A 23472-nucleotide genomic window follows, 5' to 3' on the forward strand; every position below is an offset into this window, starting at 1 on the left:
CTGGGACTCCCCCGGCAGGTCAGTGGTTAAGAAGCCACCTTGCAACCCTGGGGAGCGTGGCTTCAGTTCCTGACCGTTAAACTAGGATCTCACGTGTGTCACACAATCAGTGAATCAGTCAGTACACACATACACACCTCCCTAATCCACTGCTTAAAAATATCAGGCTTCTTCCAGGAGCGTGGATCTCTTTCTGGGGAGAAAGGGAACAGATGTTCGTGGAATGCCAGCTGTGGGCCCTGTCTGATGTGGCATCCTTCACTGGGGAGGGCAGTGGCGCTGAAAGCAGGCAGGATGCACTTCGTCTCAGGTCACGTCTTCGCCTTTTGTGTTTCAAACAGATGCCGGCAACACAGACAGCTTGCCTGGGGGTCCCGCGACCCCTGGGTCCAAATACCGACTGGAACGTGCAGGCCTGTCCTCTGACCCTTCTCTGGCCCAGGACACCGTGGAAGTCTTGCTTCTCAGGTTAAAGCCTGACACACAGTACAAGGCCACGGTCTATCCCCGAGCTGTTAACGGTGCCGAAGGACAGCCCCAGGCTACAGAGTTCAAAACAAGTATGTGGAGTTTTGTGAAATGGCTTCAGCCAGAGTTTCCTAGCGCAAAGTCTGTCTCCTGTGATTCTGGTCCTGAGTTATCTCTTGCTTCATAAGTCAGTTTGTGGTTGGAGAGAATTTTCTGGAAGAGATTTTGGACAGAGCAGGTCCAGTGAGTTTCTTCTGAGCTCTGTGGCCGAGGCTCTTCTTTCCTTGACCTCATCACAGCGTATTGAGCAGCTACTGTGTGCGGATGCGAGGGGCTCCCTTGCTCATTCTTTTATGGCTCTGCATACTGGCCAGGGAGGCACACTGGCGTAAGGTTTTTCTCTTGAAAGTTGTTATTCATTTTGTCCACGTTGGTTAAGTATTTTCACCCTGAGAGGAGAAAATGAGTTTTCTTTTTTGACCTAAACTTGAAAGGCATACTGACCTTCCTGTGTCGCTTGCTGACATGCATGCTGCTGCTTTTTTAACCTAGAATCTGTCAGCATTCTTACTCTGTAAATTGAACAGTTTTGGAGACTTTTTGGATTAGCGCGAATGAGGGCATAAAGAAATGCATGGTTCCCAGGCTCAGGAAATTTCAGAACAGAAGGGGAGTTGAGGTAAAATACGTGGAAAAGCACACAGCCGTGCTCAGTGGGTTCAGAAACGAATGCTCTAGCCTGTAGCCTTCGGGGGCTTGCTTGTGGGCGATACAGACCGATTTGGGTTATCTTATCAAAAAATATATCTATTTTGCATGGCAGTCTCTCTGCTGCACAGCAGAAACTAACATGTTATAGATCAAATATATTCCAATAAAAACTAAAGCAAGCGAATACACACCCCCTCTCCTCCAAATATATCTATTCTGGAGGGCTGTCATAGATCCGTAGAACAGAGGGAGGAGGGTGGAGGCTGGAGGACCAAGGTCAGAACACCGAGTAGCAGGCAGGAAACTGGTGGGCTGGACCACGCTGGACCTGGTAACCCGGAACAGGAGGTGGTCAGGAGAAGGCTCCAATGGCTTTCTCCTTCAGCCCCCACTAGCCTGCCTGTTTCACTCACTGGTGGAACCTGGCTCCAGCTCGCCCGTCAGAGTGCCCCAGTGATGCACTGTGTGGGGGTCAGCATTGCGGGGACACAGAGCAGGCGGGAGAAGCACAGAGGGTGGATCGGGAGGGTGGGGCGGACAAGGGATGAATGGCTAGCGCTCCTGTGTTTCCTTTCCTGGAGTTACGGCTGTTATCTTGATTTTTTTTTAATAGATGAGGAAACTGAGCTCAGTGATTTTCCTAAGATCTACTAGGCTCTTCAATAGAGCTCACCTTGGAACCCAGACCTGCCTCGTGCGAAAGTCTGTGACCTTGATCGTGTAGATAGTGTTAATTCTTGGATGGATCTATGCCTGAGAACTTTTGGGGCCACCCAGCACTTAGACGGGCGTGTGTAGAGTCCGTGTTGTGGTCTGAGGCATCTATTGCATCTCTAGGATTAGTCAACTTAACAGGGAGAATGAAGGGTAAATCAACTACGCAGTTGCAATTAGCCAGGCTGTTTCTTCACTGAAGATGCTGTCTGACTTGCTGGGACCCTGTCTACACTTGGGTCTGCTGTGTTAAATGGTGTCGAACAGGAAGAAGAATTGCTGAGAGTGTTTCTTGGATGAGATGCCTTGATGACAGCATCTCTCTCCCTGTCTCTCTCTCTGACTTGGCCATCCTGGTGGTGGTGAACCCTTCTTGTGTCTTCACAGATCCCAGTCAGGTTTTTGACATCAAATTTGTGAACATCAGTGCCACCAGCTTAACCATGACCTGGAAGATCAATGATAATGAGTCATCTTCAGTCTATACCTACAAGATACAAGTTGTGGGCGAGACAGATTCCTTCAATCTCACAGTCAATGAGACTTACGCTGTCATCACTGCGCTCAGCTCAGGCACCTTGTACAACATCACGGTGTACCCTTTCCTCGATGACGGTTCCGAGGGCACGCCGGGCTTCATCCAAGTTTACACCTGTGAGTCCACTCATGGCTTTGCTAACCTTTCTTCCTGCCGGCCGTGTGCCCGGCCCAGATACGAGACAAACCCTGTTCCTTTTTCGAGGAACGCACAGTTCAGTGTGTGGGTCCACAGGGACTCTTAGCACCTTCAAGATTTTCAATCCTATAATGGTGACTGTTGACTGACCCTGCCCACACGCCCAGCATCGTGTGACATGTTTTCCTCTAATGTTCACACATCTGTGATGTGGTTGGCATTGGCCTCATTTTGTGGATGAGGAATTCCAGGCTGAGAGAGATGCTGTGGGCAGGTATCACATCTTGTAAGTGTCTGAGGTGGGATCACACAGCTGGGCTTTCTCAACCCGAGTCTGTGCTGGTGGCAACCATCCTAGCAAGGTGGAGACGGGGAGCAAATTGGTATGTGGAGATGAAAAGAACCTGGCTATTCACATGCTTTTGTCCTTTGAATGTTGACAAAATAATGAAGCAGGAAGCAGCTATCTCTCTCTCTTTTTTTTTTTTTCCTTCTCATTTGAGTCTCCCTTAAAGATAAGGTGATTGGCAGCAATAAAAACCTTTCTGTTCCAAAGAAGGGCCAATAATTAAAACAATAATGGTCTGCCAGTAATGTAATAATACAGTGTATTAATATTACACCATGGTATTGGTGTCACATTGTGCCAGGAGCTTTGCATGTATCACAGGGGTCTTCATGGTAGCTGTTAGGATCCCTGTTTTGTTTTAAATTTAATTTTATTTTTTGACTTTTTATTTTGTATTGGGGTATAGCTGATTGGAAATGGCAACCCATTCCAGTGTTCTTGCCTGGAGAATCCCAGGGATGGGAGAGCCTGGTGGGCAGCTGTCTTATGGGGTCGCACAGAGTGGGACATGACTGAAGCGACTTAGCAGCATAGCTGATTAACAATGCTCTGATTGTTTTAGGTGAACAGCGAAGGGACTCAGCCATACCTATACATGTATCCATTCTTCCCCAAACAGGATCCCTGTTTTACAGATGAAAAACCTACAGCCCAACATGGCTGAAGAATTTGCCCAAGACCAGAGAGCTGGCAAGCGGCAGGGCAGGGCAGGGACTTGAATCCAGGGGTGCCTGGCTCTGGACCCAGGGCTCATCCCATCAGAATGCTTTATTCGAGTGTCTGATGCTTCCTGCAAGGCACCTTAGGCATTCTTACAAATGTCTTCTGACTGGGTCTTTGGAGTAAATGAAATCTGCTTCCTTTTTTTTCACCTTCTACTTAAAAAAAAAAAAAAAATTTAATCTCTCTGTTAAGATTAGGTTCACTGTGAGTAACAAACTCCCCAAGTATCCGAGACAGGAGTTTGTTTCTCTCTCACTGTAAAAGAAGCCCAGTGCTAAGCCCAGGGCTAAGGATGGGATGGTAGAGTCTTAGCTACGGCTCAGAGCAAGAAATGGGAACCGTGAGCTCACTGCAGCATTTTTGTTTTTTATTTTAACTTGTGGAAAATTGCTTTCCAGTGTTGCGTTGGTTTCTGCCGTACGACAAGAGTCAGTCATAGTTATATATACACATACATATCCCTTACCTCTTGAGACCCCCTCTCCTCCCCTCATCGCACCCTTCTAGGCCATCCTGAGTGCCAGGCTGGCTGGGCTCCCTGTGTCATATAACGGTTCCCCACTAACTGTTTTACACCTGATAGTATATATATGTCAACGCTACTTTCTCAGTCTGTCCCAGCCTCACCTCCCCCACTGTGCGCACAAGCCCGTTTCTACTGGGTTCATCAGTGCCGTTTCTCTAGAGGCCGTATACATGTGTTAACATATGCTCTTGGCTTTCCTGACTTCACTTCAGCCTCTATAACAGGCTCTAGGTTCCCTCACAGCACTACAACTGACTCAAATTCATTCCTTTTTGTGGCTGAGAGACTATGAGCTATTTGAGGCTGAGAAGGATCTAATCTTGGGAATTGAGAGTTTATAGAATCATTGGAAGGGCTGATGTGTTAATTTGCTAGGGCTGCCGTAATAAGCACCACAGATGGGGAGGCTTTAGCAGCAGAAATCTGCTCTCTCACAGTCTGGAGGCAAATAGTCTGAGATCAAGTGGTTCAGGGCTGGTTTCTTCCGAGATCTGCCTTCTTGGTTTTGTAATGGCCAGCTCCTCCCTGTGTCTTCACATGACTGTCCTTTGGTCTGTGCGTGCCTGTGTCCCAATCACCTCTTTATTTTATTTTATTGAAACACTGTTGATTTGCCATGTTGTATTTCTGCTGTATAGCAAAGTGACTCAGTTAAACATGTTTATATTCTTTTCCATTATGGTTTATCACAGGATATTGAATATAGTCCCTTCCAATTTCTTCTTATAAGGATACTAATAGTTGTGATTTAGGACCTACCTTAATGGCCTTATTTTACCTTAAACCCTTCTTTAAAAACCTTATCTCCAAGTATAGTCAGATTCTGAGGTACTGTGGGTTGGGACTTTAATATAAGAATTTTGAGGGGACATAATTCAGCTCATAACACGTGAGGTGCAGGGTCTAAGCTGGGACCCAGAAGTGACCCCCAGTCTAAGGGTGCAGAACTCCCCACCCAGGGAGTCCCCAGCAGTGTCACACTCAGTACCAGGCTGTAGTTGTTGGCTCTTAGAATGTATACAGTTGCTTGCTGGGCATCACGAGGCTGCAGCCGCTGCCACGTTGTTGGTTCTAGAGCCAGGTAGCCTGAGTCCAGGGATCACACCCACAGTTCAGCTACAAGGAGGAGAAAGGATAGAAAATAGTGCTCCCCCTTTAAGGTTGCTTCTTAGGAGCCATATTGTTCTTATACTCACATCCCATTGGCCAAAACTTAGTCACATGGCTAGTTTCAAGGGAGGCTGGGAAATGTAGTTTTTTAAATCTCCAAGAGTCATGTGCTGCTGCTGCTGCTGCTAAGTTGCTTCAGTCGTGTCCGACTCTGTGCGACCCCATAGACGGCAGCCCACCAGGCTCCTCCAGGAGCCTGGATTCTCCAGGCAAGAACATTGGAGTGGGTTGCCATGTCCTTCTCCAATGCATGAAAGTGAAGAGTGAAAGTGAAGTCGCTCGGTCATGTCGGACTCTTAGTGACCCCATGGTCTGCAGCCTATCAGGCTCTTCCACCCATGGGATTTTCCAGGCAAGAATACTGGAGTGGATCGCCATTGCCTTCCCCGCCAAGAGTCATGTACGTTGCTAAAAATCTGGGAGTGTATGTTTAAAGAAAACGGAGGGGGATGAATTTTGGGAGTCAACAGCACCTTCTGCTGCACATCGTTAAAAAAAGACTCTGGGCGGCTAAGTGTTGTATGCAAGATAAGACTGCTGGCAGTGGCCAAGGACCCACTCCAGAGTCCGAGCCCCGAACCCTCGGGAATTCACGCCTCTTCCCATTTCCTTTGAATGACTTTGTACAACCTAACTGGTGTCTGAACTCCTGTGGCCAATTGTTCTCTTGATGGTTAGAAACATGAGTTCCTAAGGGGCTTATGTTGCAGATGATGATAAAAAGAAGAGGAAAAGAGAGGTCAGGTGTTACCAAGTGTACATTTAATCTCTGTGTAAATATTTTGTGAGATTCAGTCACCCTTGTCTTCTGGAGAAATAGATTCTTAATCTAGTCATTTGCTTTCTGCACACAGCCCCCAGTCCAGTTTCTGACTTTAGAGTGACAAGTGTCAGCACAAGGGAAATTGGCTTAGCATGGAACAGCAATGACTCTCTTTCTTTTGAGATACATATCACACCTCATGAAGCTGGAAAACCTCGAATCATCACCACCATCGAACAAAGTATTGTCATTGGTGACTTATACCCTGGAACCAAGTATCATTTTGACATATATCCACAAGGACCAAATGGAACTAAAGGGGATTCCCAAACAGTTTCTACTACAACTGGTAAGCAAATAGGCTGTATTTTCTGTGAATTAGTTATGTTTCTCAAGGGAAATCAGTATAAACCTTACATGTCAAAATTTCCAAATATTGTTCTTCTTTTAATTATCTTAGATAATTTTAGACCTTTTAAAAAATTGTTAATGACAGCAATGCATATTCATTATCTAAAATACAGATAAACAAAAAGAAAAATCATCTGTAAACTAACAGCCGGAAATAATCGCTAATAGCTTTTGATGCATGATGTTTTAGAACAGGGGTCCCCATGCCCCGGGCCACAGACTGGTACTGATCTGTGTCCTGTTAGGAACCAGACTGCACAGCAGGAGGTGAGTGGTGGGTGAAGGAGTCACTCCCCATCGCTCGCATTTACTGCCTGACCTCCACCTCCTGTCAGATCGGCCATGGCATTAGATTCTCATAGGAGTGTGAACCCTCCTGTGAACTGCACACGCGAGGGGTGTATGTTGTGTGCTCTTTGTGAAAATCATCCCCAAACCACCCCTCTATGGAAACCACCCCTGTCTGTGAAAAAATGTCTTCCATGAAACCAGTCCATGGTGCCAAAAAGGCTGTGGACTGCTCTTCTAGAATGTTAAGATATATAAAGGTGTATGTATGTATGTGTGCGTGTGTGTTTTACAAGTATTAAAATCCTCTACACGTGTTTTTTAAAATCTGCTTTTTTTTCTATTCAAGTTTATTATGACTGTTCTTCCCTATCAGCATAAATATTCCTGCAGATTAATTTTAATATCTGCCTGGCATTCCATTGTCCAAATCAGGAGTCAGCAGACAATAGTGGTCCATGGGTCAAATCTGGCTCACTGCCTGTTTTTTTTTATATGGTGAAGTCGCTCAGTCATGTCCGACTCTTTGCGACCCCATGGACTATAGCCTACCAGGCTCTGTCCATGGGATTTTCCAGGCAATAGTCCTGGAGTGGATTGCCATTTCCTTCTCCAGGGGATCTTCCCGACCCAGGGATGGAACCCAGGCCTCCCGCATTGTAGACAGACGCTTTACCGTCTGAGCCGCCAGGGAAGTCATGAGCATGAAGCCATGCTCATTTCTTTATATAAAGTCTCTGACTTCTTTCATGCTAGAAACGAATAGTTGCAACAGAGAATACATGGCCTGCAAAGCCTAGGATATTTGTTCTGTGGTCCATGTAGAAAAAGTTTGCTGACCCTTGGTTAGATCGGTGGTTCTCAACGTGTGGTCTGGGGACCTCTGGGGTGGTCCGCTAGACTCTTTCAAGGGGGTCTGTGAGGTATTAGTATTATCATAATACTACTAGAATACTATGTGGCTTTTTCACTCCCATTCTCTCGTGATAAGTGTATAGTGGAGTTTTCCAGATGCAGTGTGACGTGGGATGACATCATCCTTCTGTTGGCTCATGGAACGTATGATTTGTATTCTTACATTTTAAGCATTTCCTCATTAAAGATGTTCTGTTACAGCAGACATAAATATAACCTAAATAAAGAAAAATTCTCTGAGAGCCTCAATATTTTTTTAGAAGGTGAAGAGGTCCAGACTGCTGGTCTGGATGTACTATAAACTGCTTGACCATTTGCCTGTTGTTGGACAGGTAGATCATTACAGTCTTTTATGAACAATATTGTGATGTAATGGTCTTGTTAGTTTTATGAGGTGGATTGATGTTGATAAAAGTATTTCATGAAACCAATTCATTGTTCATTATTGTTACCTTTGAAATTTGAAGTGAAATTTTTGGGGAAAGCTTGGAGAACATCCAGTATCCTTGCTCTTTGATTGAAGGGGACTTGAAATCCTTTCTACAGAAGGAAAGAGTAAAGAAATGGGACTGATTCCTTGAGCCATGTGTGAAGTCAGTTGGGCTCTTGAGATTCTCCTTGTGTGGGTTTTCTCAGCTCTGTTGGTTGGATTAAGCATTGATGGTTATTTGGAAGATCTGCTTCCAAAATAAGGGAACTGCTAAAATGCATGCCTCAGATGAAGTGCATAATTCCTTTTCAAGTCTCATTTTCAGATTAGACTTTTGAGATCAGGTTATAGTATCAACATATATATTTTTTCTCTCTTTTTGAGAATGTAGCTAATGATAAGGGGATCACAGTTTGGGTCCCTTCGATGTTGTGTGACTTGCCAATTCTCAGAGTTTAATCCAATAATAACATTATGTAGTGGGGGTCTACAAAGTGCTGGGCTCTCAGCCTTTGTATTTAAACATTTTGAACACAACTCTATGAGGTAGGTACTATTATCATCTCTATTTTATAGAGTAGGAAACGGGGAGTCTGTGAACTTAAGTAACTGACCCAGGGTGACAAGGGAGTGAACTGGCCTCTGTCTGACTTTGAAGACTGAGGTCTTAACCACGGTGTGGACTGCACTTCGATATGGAGCAACTGCAGAAGTAATTTAGGACTATTTGTAAGGAGAAGGCATCTCTTGTACTATTGCTTATAATCGTCCCAATGAATGGAAATCAAGAGCTGTTACTGGGGGAGAATCAATGTAACAGCATTAAAGGTGATTTTGAAAAAGGGAAGCAAGTACTGGATGACCCAGCAATTCCACTCTTACATGTATACATATTTCTAAAAGAATTGAAATCAGGGACTTGAACATATTTCTCAACACCAACATTCATAGTAGCGTGATTCACAATAGCTAAAAGGTGGAGGCAGCCAAGTGTCCTGTCAGCAGATGAAATGTGTTATATCCATAGAATAGAATAGTTGTTGTTATTTAGTTGCTAAGTTGTGCCTGACTCTTTCGTGAGCCCCGTGGACTGTAGTCCACCAGCCTCCTCTGTCCATGGGATTCTGCAGGCGAGAATCCTAGAGTGGGTTGCCCTTTCCTCCCGCAGGGTAGCTTCCAGTCTGAGGGATTGAACCCGCATCTCCTGCGTTGCAGGTGGATTCTTTACCATCGAGCCACCAGGGACGCCTCACAATAGAATGTTGTTTAGCCACACAGGAATGATGCACCAAGACATGCTACAGTGGGAATAAGCCTTGAAAGCATTATGCTAGGCAAAAAAAGCCCGACGTGGAAGAACAGCTACCACGTGAATCCACTTATGTGAGGCGCCTAGAACTGGCACATTCATAGAGATGGAAGATAGAGCAGTGGGGAGAAGGGAGGAACAAGAAGTTCTTATTTCACGGGAACAGAGTTTGTGTTGGGCATCATGAAATGCTTTGTGTTTAGACAGTGATGATGGTGTTATCCATGCTGTTAATGTATTTAACGCTGCTGAGTTGTACACTTACAAATGGTTCAGATGCTAACTGTTGCACCCTTTTTATTTTACTACCACAAAATTCAATAAAGACTTTAAAGATGGTCCTTGTTAAAAAAAAAATCTTAAAAAAAAAGATTCTGTGCAATTATATTGCGGCTGGTTCAGTGTGTAGAGGTGAGACGGTGAGTGCAGAGCCCAGAGCATTCTGGGTAGTTTCGCTTCTGACTCCCTGCTGTGAGGATGCGCCCCGTGGCTTCTCCGCCTTCCGCACTCCAGCCTCAAGTGATCCCACAGTGTCAACTCTCCATTTCAGTTTTTCTCTTCAGTATGCCTGCCTATGTTATAGAAAGATGTTTTCTTCCGAGGGAGTGGTTTTTAAAAACTTTGCTGAGATATAATACTTACGCTGAAACACACACACATCCTAGGTGCATAATTTGATGCGTCTTTACAAACCGAACCCATCTGGTCACTAGCACTCAGATTAAGAAAAACTGAGCATGGTTTCCACTCTAGAAGACCCCCTCCCAACCACCCCCAAACCAAGGGGATGTCTCTATGACAAAAGCAAAAGGCCAGAGAACTGATAGGATAGGTTGGTAAATTCATTGGTGTTGCAGAAGAGCCAAGAGTCTTGAAAGAAACTGTTTCTTGCCTGCGTGTTAGAGAGGTTGCCCTTTGTGAACTCATTTGATGACAGAAGAGCAAGTTCTCTGGGCAGATACTTTAGAATAAAGCTGGACATTACGATGGTCATTGACAGACTTCCCTTTTTCTTCCTTTCCTCTGCCCAGACCCCAGTGCAGTGTTTGACATCCGTGTTGTTAACGTCACCACAACCGACATGCAGCTGCAGTGGCGGAACACAGACAACGCTACCGGGTACATCTACAGCGTAGAAATATGGTCTGAACACGGCTCTGATTTGAAAAACAGTTCTCACACAGGGATCACCTTCCACGGCCTGACCCCGGGCACCTTATATACAATCACAGTCACCCCCAGCATGAACTTGGTCCAGGGGGTGGCCAACTCCACTCTACAGTACACACGTGAGTGTTTTAGGACACCCTCCTGAGGAAGCATTTTCCCAGCCTTTCACCTGGAGGAGGGGAAATAAGCACAGGTTCAGTGACGAGGCAAGAGGCCCTTATGTTTCTGGGCTCCAGGTACAATGTGAAACCAAGTAAGCTGAAGACATTGGGCTCAGTCAACGTTCTGCCCTGCCCTGGCGGCACTGGTGCTGAGCCATGTGAACTTGGAATTGTCTTCCGAAGCAGAAGGGCATCCCATAAGCATGGGGAGCATCTGTATTCATTCATTCCTCGGGAATACAGACTGGAGGAGGGGTCACCCGGTCATGTTGACATGGAAGATGCTGCCCAAAGGACGCAGTTTCGCATGCACCAGTGAGGGACATGCTTTGGTAATATTTGACCTAAATATATGGTAGAGAGGGAAGTTGATAATGTCTTTTTTGTATATTTTTGTTTCATTAATCATATTTTAAAAACAGGTGGGAAATTACATCTTGAAAATAGATTTCAGATAAAGTATTAAAAGAAGTCTGAAAAGCTTCAGTTCTTTTGAGATTTAATCTGCATAATTATTTTCTAAATGTCTTTTTGGGGAAGCCTCCTCTTTTTTGATCCCAGCAAGTATTAGCTTTATTTATTCTTTACCCAAAGGACCAGTCTATTTTTATTTTAAATTTAATGAAAAAAAAAAGAAAAAAAATGTCCAGGCTATTTTTAGATGCAGTCAATAAAATGGCTCAAGTTAATCCATCCTTTTTTTTTTTTCCCCTAAAACTTAAGGGCCCAACAAGGTGTCCAGCATTGAGATAATGACCAATACCACAGCAGCAACCTTAAACTGGCAGAATGTTGATAAAGCCTCTTCAAACTATACCTACTGCCTTCTTATTGGGCGGAATGGAAGTTCCAGCAACGCCACGCCAATAGTCACAGGCATCGGCGTTACCCAAGCTACAGTCACCAAGTTAATACCTGGTTCCTCCTACACCGTAGAGATCTTCACGCAGGTGGGAGATGTCCAGTCACCTGCACCCGGCAGGCAGTCATTCTGTACAGGTGAGTAGTCCTCAGGGGCCTCTTGGATTCCTTCTTGTATCATGCTGACCTTGCACATAGGTCCTTGCAATAAACTCTAGTTGGTTAGTTTTCTTGCCGACCACCATGGCATCTTAGTTTTCCAACCAGGGGTAGAACCTTCACCCCGCTGCAGTGGCCCACCAGGGAAGCCCCTCGAGTTCGTTAGCTTCTGTGTGGTGTGTGAGCATCCTGTTATCTCATTAGTGCTGTCTTGCTGCCCTCGTTGTTCATTCATTCCGCAGATATGTCCTGAGCATTTACTGTGTGTCAGGTACTGTCAAAGGTCACAGATGAGTCCCTGCCTTTCTGAAATTTTCATTCTGGTGGCAGAAGACCAATAAGCGAGAAACGTAGGTTATTAGGTGACGATTGCTGCTGAGGAAAGAGAAGTAAAAAGGATAGGAGAAATGAGATGTTTATCTTGGGGAAGGCTTTGTCGAAAAGGTGACTTTTGAGCAAAGACTTGCAGGAAGTGAAGCCAGTCACGTGGACGGGAGAGACGGGCAGTCCCAGTGCGGAGATCCTGGGCCTGGAGTGTGCCTGCTGTGTTGGAAGAACAGCAGGAGGTCAGGATGGCAGAGGTGGAGGAGGTGAGGCCCACGGGGTGAGGGGCCAGGGCACAGCTGATGTCAGGCCTTGCAGCTCAATCGTTTGGCTTTTACCCTGAAGAAGACAGAAAGGATATAGTTAAAAGGGATGCTCAGAGTCTTCACTTTTCTTGATCCTTATCTCTCAATGCAAAAAGTGTGATTGTTTGAAGAGCCCTGTGTTTAAACTGAAGGAACTTTCAGAGAGTGAGTGGCGGGATGTTTGGTGAACGGCTGTGAGTCCGTCTGCTCACAGTTCTGACGGCGGGACCTTTATCCCTCTGTACCTGTGGGCCATCTTATCCCCTACCCGCTTTGCACTTGCTGCCTTTCTTCCTTAGACTAAGCCCTTCAGGTGTGTTCAGGCTGATCTGGAAGTGGGGCAGGGATCTCAGCAGATCAGCCTCCCTGGTAGTGTAGGGGCTGGGACCTCGATGACCTCTGACCTTTCACGTGGAGTGGCATGAGATGCTGGCAGCTCTGAGCCCCCTGTGTTAACTCGAACTCTGTTCACTGGGTCTAGACTCTGATCTTTGGCGTGTGGGTGGCTTCCACTGCTAATATTTATCTTAGCTGCAGTCATGGTTCCCTGTAGCAAGAGGAAGATATCTGTGAGCATTTATGAGTCGGGGGGTGGATGGACAGGACTGTGGGAGGGGGATTGTATCGGGCAGGTGGTCCTTCCAGGCCTTAGGTGGAGAATGTGGGCGCTGTGCTTGGGTGATACTTTAAAACTTTTTCTGCTTTAAAACACTGCAGTGTTCAAGTCATGATAATATCCCCACCCCCAGTATATTAACAGAGTTTTCCATTTATTTATTTTTGGAGGCACCACTGGGATCTGAAAGAGTTTTCCATTTATGTCAGCTTTCTGTGGACACTTAATAAAATCCTGCTGCTGCTGCTTAGTTGAGTCGGTCGTGTCTGAGTCTGAGACCCCATGAACTGCAGCCCGCCAGGCTCCTCTGTCCATGGGGTTCTCTTGGCAAGGGTACTGGAGCGGGTGGCCATGTCCTCCTCCGGGGGATCTTCTGGCCCTGGGATTGAACCTGGGTCTCCTGCGTTGCAGGCAGATTCTTCACCGCAGAGCCACCAGGGAAGCTGTTCAAATGGGTAGAGACAAATAACACCCCATGTTAAAGATGAAGAAACGGGTGCCGTTTACCATTGATTATTCAGCCTGTTGTGTATGTAGAAAACACCCTGGACTTGGATTTAGAAAAGCCAAGATCTGTTTTGGCGTTGCCACTGGCCAGCCATGTCATTCGAGCAAATTACTTAATCTAAGTCTCAGTTGATTCAGCTGCAAAATGGGACAATATTAACCCTGCCTGTTCCAGAACGATGGTCAAGAGGGTGCCCAGATGAGGGGATGCAGGTGGAGAAATTGCTATCACTCCCAGCGTAAGGTAGCTACGTCTCACGGGCCCTTGTGCTCTTCCAGCCTGGAGCCTGATGGCCACCGTTTCATTTAATCCTCAGATAGTCCTGCAGCTGGCGCTGACCCAAGGTCACAAAGTTCAGTAAGGCCTGATTCAAGGTCAGCCTCTGCCTCTTCTGCCTTTCCCCACTGCTGTCTCCTCATCACCAACGGGCCAGGCATCCCAAGTTTAAGTGTTTGCAAAGGCAAACGTCCAAGAATCTCATGATGTGCTGTGCTTGCCTTGCAGACCCTGAGCCGGTAGCCTCCTTCGAGTGTGAAGCAGTCCCCAAGAAGGCCACCTTGGTCCTTAGGTGGGCCTGCCCTTTAGGCACCAATGCAGGCTTTGAGCTGGAGGTCAGCCATGGATACTGGAACAATACAATAACCGTGGAGGGCTGCTCCTCAAAGAACAGCTCTGAGTTCACGACGGAAGTCACGCATTTGAATTTTTCTACCTGGTACAACATCAGCATTGCTACCTCGTCCTGTAACAAGAAGGCACTGCCCGCCCGAAACACCTGCCTCTCTGGCATCACAGGTGGGCTTCCCGGAGGGCAGGGTAGCCAGCAGGTCATTTGATTACTCCTGGAAGGCTGACCCAGAGGCTCTGCCAAGTGTTGTTGGAAACCTGTTTCTAAAAAAAATTTATCCAAAATATTTGTTTTTGTTAACCCAGTTCTGTAGAAATCTAGTCTATATAGTCTATAGAAACTATAGTGAGTGAGTGAAAGTTGCTCAGTTGTGTCCGATTCTTTGCGACCCCATGGACTATACAGTCCATAGAATTCTCCAGGCCAGAATACTGGAGTGGGTAGCCTTTCCCTTCTCCAGAGGATCTTCCCAACCCAGAGATTGAACTCAGGTCTCCCATATTAAAGGCCGATTCTTTACCAGCCTAATCACAGGGGAGGCATAGAAACTGTATAATCTATAGAAATTTAGTGAGAATTATCTTTTACATTCCAAAAGTTGCCTTTGTTTTATGCAACAATTTGTTGCCACATATTCTTTTAAGTGGTAAGTTCCTCTACTGCATTAAAACAAAGTATTCTTATAGAAATGTTCAAATAGACACGAAAGCACAGGACAGTGTAATGGGACCCACGTACCATCATCACTCAGTTGACCATTTGTGGGCATTTGACCAATCTTGTTTCATTTATATCCCCTCCACTCTTATTGGATTTCTTTGAGACCAGTCCTGGTTATGCTATAATTTTATCTGTATGTTTTCCACATGTATTGATGCAACAGAGGGACTCCTTTCCGCCCCTTTTCAAACATAACTACATTACTATTCAGTTCAGTTCAGTTGCTCAGTTGTGTCTGACTCTTTGTGACCCCATGGACTGCAGCACGCCAGGCCTCCCTGTCCATCGCCAACTCCCGGAGTTTACCCAAACTCATGTCCATTGAGTTGGTGATGCCATCCAACCATCTCATCCTCTGTCGTCCCCTTCTCCTCCTTCCTTCAATCTTTCCCAGCATCATGGTCTTTTCAAATGAGTCAGTTCTTTGCATCAGGTGGCCAAAGTACTGGAGTTTCAGCCTCAGTCCTTCCAATGAATATTCAGGACTGACTTCCTTTAGGATGAGCTGGTTGGATCTCCTTGCTGTCCAAGGGACTCTCAAGAGTCTTCTCCCAAACCACAGCTCAAAAGCACATCAATTCTTTGGCATTCCTATTACCATTCCATTAAAAAATTTAACAATCCTTTTTTTTTTTTTGGGCCAAGCTGCACAACTTGTGGGATCTCAGTTCCCTGACCAGGATTTGAACCTTGGTTACAGCAGCAAAAGCACTAAATCCTAACCACTAGGTCACCAGGGAACTCCCAACAATCTTTTTTTTTTTTTTTAAACTATTATGAGAAACTCAGTCTAGATTCATATTTCGCTAGAATCTGGGTCAACAAATTCCCCAGCTGTTTTGGGGTCATTCACAAGAGATTCCTCCTAGTGAATGTTCTCATGTTGCTGCTTAGTTGCTCAGTCGTGTCTGACTCTTTTGCAGCCCCCTGGACCATAGCGCTACAGGCTCCTCTGTCCATGGGATTTCCCAGGCAAGAATCCTGGAGTGGGTTGTCATTTCCTTCTCCAGGGGATTTTCCCAATGCAGGCAGGCAGGGCCCCTTGAGTGTAGGACTGAGAAAGGCATTGAGAAGGAAAGAATTTCCAGGCTTGGAGGTGAATGCTGTCTTGGGGCAGGGAGCTGGGGACTCTCAGCTGGCGGGCTAGAAATCAAAGAGCTACCGGGGGTGTGGGAGTGGGTGTTACAGTGTCTGATGAGGCAGTTGACACCAAGACGTGGGAACAGCGCCTCCAAGTTGCCACTGCTGTCAGTTACTTGAGAGGTTGCCGGAGGATGGTTTAGAGCTGTGCCTTCCAGTAGTAAATCATATGAGCCTCTTGTATAATAAAAAATTTCCTAGGCACCACATTAGGCAACTGAAAAGAGCAGCTGAAATGAAGTTTTTATTTGTTTTTTTTTCTGCTCTATGTGGCATATGGGATCTTAGTTCCCCGACCAGGGATTGAACCCTTGCATTGGAAGTGTGGACCACTGGACTGCCAGGGAAGTCTCTGAAATGAGTTTTGAGCATATTTTATTTAACCCAGTATATTAAAAATGTTATCATTTCAGCATTTAATTTCATTTAATTTGTATAATGTAAGTTATTAATGGGGCTTCCCTGGTAGCTCAGTTGGTAAAGAAGCTACCTGCAATGCAGGAGACCCGGGTTTGATCCCTGGGTTGGGAAAGATCCCCTGGAGGAGGGCATGGCAACCCAGTCCAGTATTCTTGCCTAGAGAATCCCCATGGACAGAAGACCCTGGCGGGCTACAGTCCATGGGGTCGCAGAGTTGGACACGACGGAGTGCGCGCATGCACACAGACACACACGTTATTAATGAGATACTCTACGTCCAGAGTTGGACTAGTTACTTTTCAGAGTGATTTATTGTTGCTTAATCGCTCAGTCACATCCGACTCTTGCCACCCCGTGGACTGTAGCCCGCCCGGCTCCCCTGCCTGGGGGATTTCCCCGGCAAGAATACTGGACAGCATATGTTTGGAGAATTGGGCTGTGGGCTTTGTCTTTTTGGAGTTCACTTTTCTGAGTCTCTCTTGATTATAATAGTGAAGACACTCACACTGTACATGGGAGACAAGTTAGGTAGAGAGTGTATGAGGAGAGGGATCATCTTTATTCAGCTTTTCTTTCCTTTTGTGTCTTAAGTGGCTTAAGGCCACTCAGAATGTTTCTGTGTGGGCTCTTCTGATTTCCAGGAAGAGGGTCAGCTGGGTTTCTCTAGCGGAGTTTTAGATCATCCCTAGCGAACAAATGACGCAGAAGGCAATGGCACCCCACTCCAGTCCCCTTGCCTGGAAAATCCCAGGGATGGAGGAGCCTGGTGGGCTGCAGTCCATGGGGTCGCTAAGAGTCAGACACTACTGAGCGACTTCACTTTCACTTTCCACTTTCACGCATTGGAGAAGGAAATGGCAACCTGCTCCAGTGTTCTTGCCTGGAGAATCCCAGGGACGGGGGAGCCTGGTGAGCTGCCATCTATGGGGTTGCACAGAGTCGGAGACGACTGAAGCGGCTTAGCAGCAGCAGCAGGGAACAATCAGGACTTTGGTATGAAGGGCAGAGTAGGACTGCGGTCAGGTCTCAGGAGGAAGTGTGTTCTCTCCACGTGGTCCTTGCTTCCTTCTGGGTACCTGCTCCATCATTGTTCTCAGCTGACTGACCAGTCCTGGGGCCAAGTCCAGCTCCCAGGTCCCCACCTGGACGTTCCACCTACACAGCCTCTGTCTCGCTCTCCTCCTTCTGCCCCCCTTCTCAGGGTAAGCAACCTGGCCTTTCTGGGTCAGGAAGGACCGGCGGAAAACAGGAAAGACACATTACCTTCTAGAAGCGAGGTTGTCAGGAGGCCCCCTTGGGAATGTGGCTGGACCCACTGAAGGGGTGCTTGTCAGCTAGGCAGGCTCCCTGAGGACCCCCCGCCTCTGTCCCCACCAGTTCGCTCCCTCGCCCTTCACTTCTGGATTTGCTTTGTGTGAGCCCAACACACAGCATGCAGAACCAGGGGGGATCTTGAGGGGGGCACTACAGCAAATCCTCTCCTTAATAATTTTGTCCCTTCTTTGGTTTTAAGTGTTTTGTGTTGTCCTGTTTCAGACCCCCCTCTTCCAGATGGGTCCCCCAATATCACATCTGTCAGTCACAATTCAGTGAAGGTCAAGTTCAGCGGGTTTGAAGCCAGCCATGGACCTATCAAAGCCTACGCGCTTGTTCTCACCAGTGTGGATGGTAAGGAGGGGTCCTGATGGGTTCTGTAGCTGGTGGGTGATAGCGTGACCAGGCGCCACTTCATGCTCACTGAGGCACATTAGTGAGACAGACACATGTTGGGTTTGACACCGCGGCCCACACTTTGGCACTCACCCGGGCATGAGTGGGTGTAATTCTGATGAGTGCAGTCAGAGGTTGATAGACTTCCTACAAAGGGCCAGACGGCAAACCATTTTAAACTTCGCAGGCTCTGCAGTCTCCTTCTCAGCTGCTCAACTTTGCGGCTGTCGCGTGAAAGAAACAATAGAAGATACAGAAAGAGTGAGAGTGACTATTCCAGAATTTACCAAAAATGGGTGGGTGGCTGGCTGTGGCCCTTGGATTTGAACTGCTTACCTCTAAGCCAGGTTTTTCATCTCTTTTGCAACACAGAGTCTTTTAGGTAGCAGATTAGTAGTTTTAACCAACTTTGTCTCTTGCACACGTGCATACATATGCACACACACACACACGCACGCACGCACACACACACACACACACGCCCAAATGATCCTCAAAGGGTGACTTTTTCTTGGGAGAAAACAACAAAAAAATTGCATTTGCAGTGGGAACTGGCAAAGAGCATCGCCACAGCTGAGAGAGGAGGTGGATTAAATGCCGCCTTTCCTTCAAGGGCTCTGTTACATTCCTTGGAAGTAAGAAGGGAAGGCTTCGAGGATGGGTGGGTGGGACTGGGTGCTCTGTTCAAGGCTTGGTTCAAGGCTCTGAGTTTTGGAACTTCCCTGAGGGTCCAGTGGTTAGGACTCTGAGCTTTCAAGGCCGTGTACCTGGGTTCAATCCTGGTTCGGGAACTAAGCTCCGCAAGTTACGTGGCATGGCCAAAACACAAAAAAGGGCCAGGCTTTGCTTTTTGGTGATTCTTTAACTGTGAACAATGCCGTGCCGTCCCTGCCCAGCCGTGCAGCCTGTGATTCTGTCCTCATCTCCCCGAGGAAGACAGAGATCAAACCCACTGTCAGGGCAGTGCACATCCAGGAAGACAAGGGATTCGCTGGTGTCGTCAACCTGTGGCTTAATTTCAAAAAGAGACGTTGAGATCTCGGTCGCTCTCTTTCTTTCTGTCTTTTGTTTTGACTCTGTTTCAGACACCTGGTCATTTTGCTGTGAAGGTTTTCAGCAAATCCCAAGCTCAGATCTTTGCTGAATGGGGGAGATGAGGTTGCATACTGACCAGTCTGATCAGGACCAGTCTGGGATGGGTGAGGTCACACACACTCCCCGTCGGATTAGAAATACTCCCGGTCTGGGTTAGAAATACAACTCCACCACCTTTGGGCCCAGGTCTCTTTTAGCCATGCCATGTAACTTGCGGAGCTTAGTTCCTCAACTGGGGACTGAACCCAGGTACATGGCCTTGAAAGCTCAGAGTCCTAACCACTGGACCCTCAGGGAAGTTCCAAAGCTCAGACCTTCTTACTGTACAGATGTATCCCTGTCTGCACAGTGGGGATAGTCAGCCTGTGCAATGAGATTATTGTGGGGATTAAATAGGTAAGGAAAGCTCTTAGAACTTAATAGAAGGAAAACCTGGCAGAGAGAGCATACGTAAGAGATGGCAGGGGTCACCACCAACATTCACCATCAAGGTCATTGTTTAGAAATGCTGGAGACACTGAACCTCTGGGAACCTCACTTTCTTTCTCTTTAAAACAGATGTATACAATGTTTAAAGGTTACACTCCGTTTACAGCTGTCACACAGTACTGGGTGCATCCTCTGTGCTGTATAAGGCATCCCTGAGCCTCTTACACCAGCAGTTTGTACCCGCCTCCCCACCAGGCGTGCGATCCCTTTCTCACTTTCTTATGCCTTCCCTTCTGTGTGCCTTTCTTAGCTGTTCAGCTATCGGCAGATATTTTGAGATTCACATATGATGACTTCAAAAGGGGGGCCTCGAATACATATGTGACGTACCTCATAACGACAGAAGCAAAGAGAAGTGCTCAGGGCTTGTCTGAAGTCTTGAAATACGAAGTTGATGTTGGCAACGAGTCCGTTACACACGGCTACTACAACGGGAAGCTGGAACCCCTGGGCTCCTATCGGTAATGCCTCGTGGTCCTTGCTCCGCGGGCCGGGCCTCTGAGTGCGGAGCTCTCTGTGCCTGGGCCGGCAGGCCCTCTCTGTGCCTGGGCCTCTGAGCGCGGAGCTCTCTGTGCCTGGGACGTCACGTCTCAGTCACCTCTTTTTTTTCCCTTGTCACCCCACAGGGCTTGTGTGGCCGGATTCACCAGTATTGCCTTCAGCCCTCACGGCAAGGAACTCATAGACGGGAACGAGAGCTACGTGTCCTTCAGTCCCTGGTCAGAGGCCGTTTTCTTGCCCCAGGATCCAGGTAGAGGGGCAAGAATGCTGTTAGCAATTCACTGAGGCTTTGCTTCCAGTATCCACAGAAGGACGGGCATCTGCACCCCTCCCTGGGTCCCCAGGAGGCTTGGAAAGCCTGGTCTCTTTTCGCAGAAGCTGAGATGTCACTTGGCCATCAGGACCCAGCTCAGCTTCCTCTTCTGGGGTCCCCCCAGCCCCTGCCCGCCACGTCCCTCCTCCGAAGGCCCGTTGCACTTCCAGTCGGCGCGCTCTATTTGCTCCTTTCTCTCCAGTGCAGTGGTTTGTGTGCCCGTGTGCCAGACACACATGCCCCTTGCAGTGAATGGAACTCTTGACTATTAGGATCAGAAGGAGCCGTGGAAATCATCGTGTTGGATGCGCATTTTATTTTTAAAAAATTTTATTGAAGTACAGTTGATGTACAATGTTGTGTTGTCTCTGGAGTATGGCAGAGTGATTCAGACACACACACAGACGCACACACACACAGACGCACACACGCACACTTTCTTACCTTCTTTTCCTTTACGGTTTATCACAGGGTGGGGATGCAGCTCCCCGTGCCGTGTGCAGTAGGCCTTGCTGTTTATCTGCCCTGGATATGATACTCTGCCTCTGCTGGTCCCAAGCTCTCAGTCCTTTCCTCCTCCCGCCCGCCGTCCCCTTGGCAACCAGAAGTCTGTTCTGTCTATCTGTGCAATCCCCGCTTTAGAAATGAGGGCGTTAAGGCCCAGAGAGGGGCAGTGACTGGCCCCAGGTTGCACGGTGCCTTTAGGGGCCGGCCCGACATTCTGGGCTTGGACTCCCTGTCGAGTGCTCCTGTCCTTTATCACAGAGTGAAGTGACTCAGGAGCTTCAAGGGCTCAAGCGGGCAGGGTGCATCCCCTCCGCTCAGGCCAGAGGCCGACTGGCCAGCCAGTTCATTTGTCTGGTCTCTGTACTTGGTAGCCGTTGGCTTCAGCAAAGAAGCCCGGGAGCCAAGTTCAGGGATCCCCAAAGCCTCCCCCGCAAGCACACGGGTTTGATGTCACCCGGGCGTGTGGGCGTTAGTGTTGAAAAGTCAACGGTGGAACTGCGTGTCCAGGAATTTTCAAACTGTGGCTGCTCCCGCACCCCCACACCCCCCACGGCCCATTCCCTGGGAGCTCCCGCCCGACTCCGAGCTCACCAAGAGCATTTCTGCCCGCTTGGCATCTTGTATGTTGGGGGGCTGCACACACCTCCCTGGGAGGAAAGGAAGTGGCAGGTGAGGACAACCTGAAAGTCACCGGTAGCTCAGCTGCCTCAGTTTGCAGGTGGAGGGAGTAGCGCCTTTCCCAGAGCAGCCAGGCAGCAGCGGCCGGGAGCCCAGGACTGCTCCCAGACACCTAGGCTAGGTTACATCCAGAGCTGCCTACCTGCCCTCTGCCACACACACACACACACACACACACACACACGTGCACACACAGACACAGACAGACACCACACACACACACAGACACATAGACATCACACAGACACAGACACACACGTGCATACACAGACACAGACACACACAGACAGACACAGACACACACATAGACACCACACACACACAGAGACACACACACGTGCACACACAGACACAGACAGACACACAGACACCACACAGACACAGACAGACTCACAGACACCACACACACACACACAGACACAGACACACACATAGACACCACACACACACAGACACACAGATACACACAACACACGCAGACACACACCATGGACACACAGACCACACACACACACACAGACATACACCCAGACATAGACAGACACACACACAGACACACATACAGACAGACACACACACAGGTGCACACACAGACAGACACACACACACAGGTGCACACATAGACACAGACACACACACAGGCGCACACACAGACACAGACATACACATAGATACACCACACGCAGACACAAACCACAGACACACAGAGACACACACAGAGACACATACACAGACACACACAGAGACACAGACACACACATAGATACACCACACGCAGACACACACCACATACACACAGACCACACACACACAGACATACACATAGATCCACATACACACATAGACACACACAGACACAGACACACACAAGACACCACACACACACACACAGACAGACACACACATAGATACACACACCACAGACACACACCACATACACATACACACACGCACACACATAGACAGACACACACAAGACACCACATATACACACAGACACAGATACACACACACACACCACACACAGGCAGGATACACACAGACATACACAGACATACTACACAGAAACACACATCACACACATAGACACACACACCACACATACACAGACATACTACACACAGACATACACGTTTTGTGCCCAGAGCTATTTACCTGTCCTCTGCCACACACACACACCGACACACACACCACACACACACACTACACACACACACACACCACACAGACATACACACAGACATACCACACACACACATACCCCCAACACACACACACACACACACACAGACACACACACGTTTTATGTCCAGAGCTATTACCCGCCCTCTGCCACACCCCCCCCTCCCCCCCACACGAGCTGTCTGTGTGTCTGGCTGTGAGCGCCTCCCGACGTGCCTCCCGTGTGGACTCTCCCCAGGCGTCATCTGTGGAGCAGTGTTCGGATGTATCTTTGGTGCCCTGGTTATCGTGGCCGTGGGAGGCTTCATCTTCTGGAGGAAGAAAAGGTAACCGCTGCTTATGCTAATCATGATATGCTACACGTATTATCCGCTGATTGAGCAAGAGCCTGCGTGAGTGCGTTGCGGTGCGTCTGTGCCCCGGGCTTCCTCCTGGCCCGGAGCTTCTGATGCGTCTTGTACCTGGTTTTCTGTACCTGGTTTTCTCTGACGCCTTGCCCTCCTGGGTCCATAGGCAGTGCCTCTGGTCTAGC

General features: G+C 47.8%; 1 protein-coding gene across 1 annotated transcript in view; it reads left to right on the top strand.

Annotated features, from left to right (window-relative positions):
* Positions 1-23472, top strand: part of PTPRJ (protein tyrosine phosphatase receptor type J) — a 174994-nt gene that overhangs the window by 134114 nt on the left and 17408 nt on the right. The window contains exons 6-15 of the mRNA XM_060400140.1: positions 342-560; positions 2281-2547; positions 6192-6449; positions 10485-10742; positions 11508-11783; positions 14062-14352; positions 18002-18133; positions 20010-20220; positions 20386-20510; positions 23179-23266. Of these exons, the coding sequence (XP_060256123.1) occupies positions 342-560; positions 2281-2547; positions 6192-6449; positions 10485-10742; positions 11508-11783; positions 14062-14352; positions 18002-18133; positions 20010-20220; positions 20386-20510; positions 23179-23266 (2125 nt within the window). The remainder of the gene's footprint in view (positions 1-341; positions 561-2280; positions 2548-6191; positions 6450-10484; positions 10743-11507; positions 11784-14061; positions 14353-18001; positions 18134-20009; positions 20221-20385; positions 20511-23178; positions 23267-23472) is intronic.

The sequence above is a fragment of the Ovis aries genome, chromosome 15 (assembly GCF_016772045.2).
Source record: "Ovis aries strain OAR_USU_Benz2616 breed Rambouillet chromosome 15, ARS-UI_Ramb_v3.0, whole genome shotgun sequence".
NCBI classification, from domain to species: domain Eukaryota; kingdom Metazoa; phylum Chordata; class Mammalia; order Artiodactyla; family Bovidae; genus Ovis; species Ovis aries.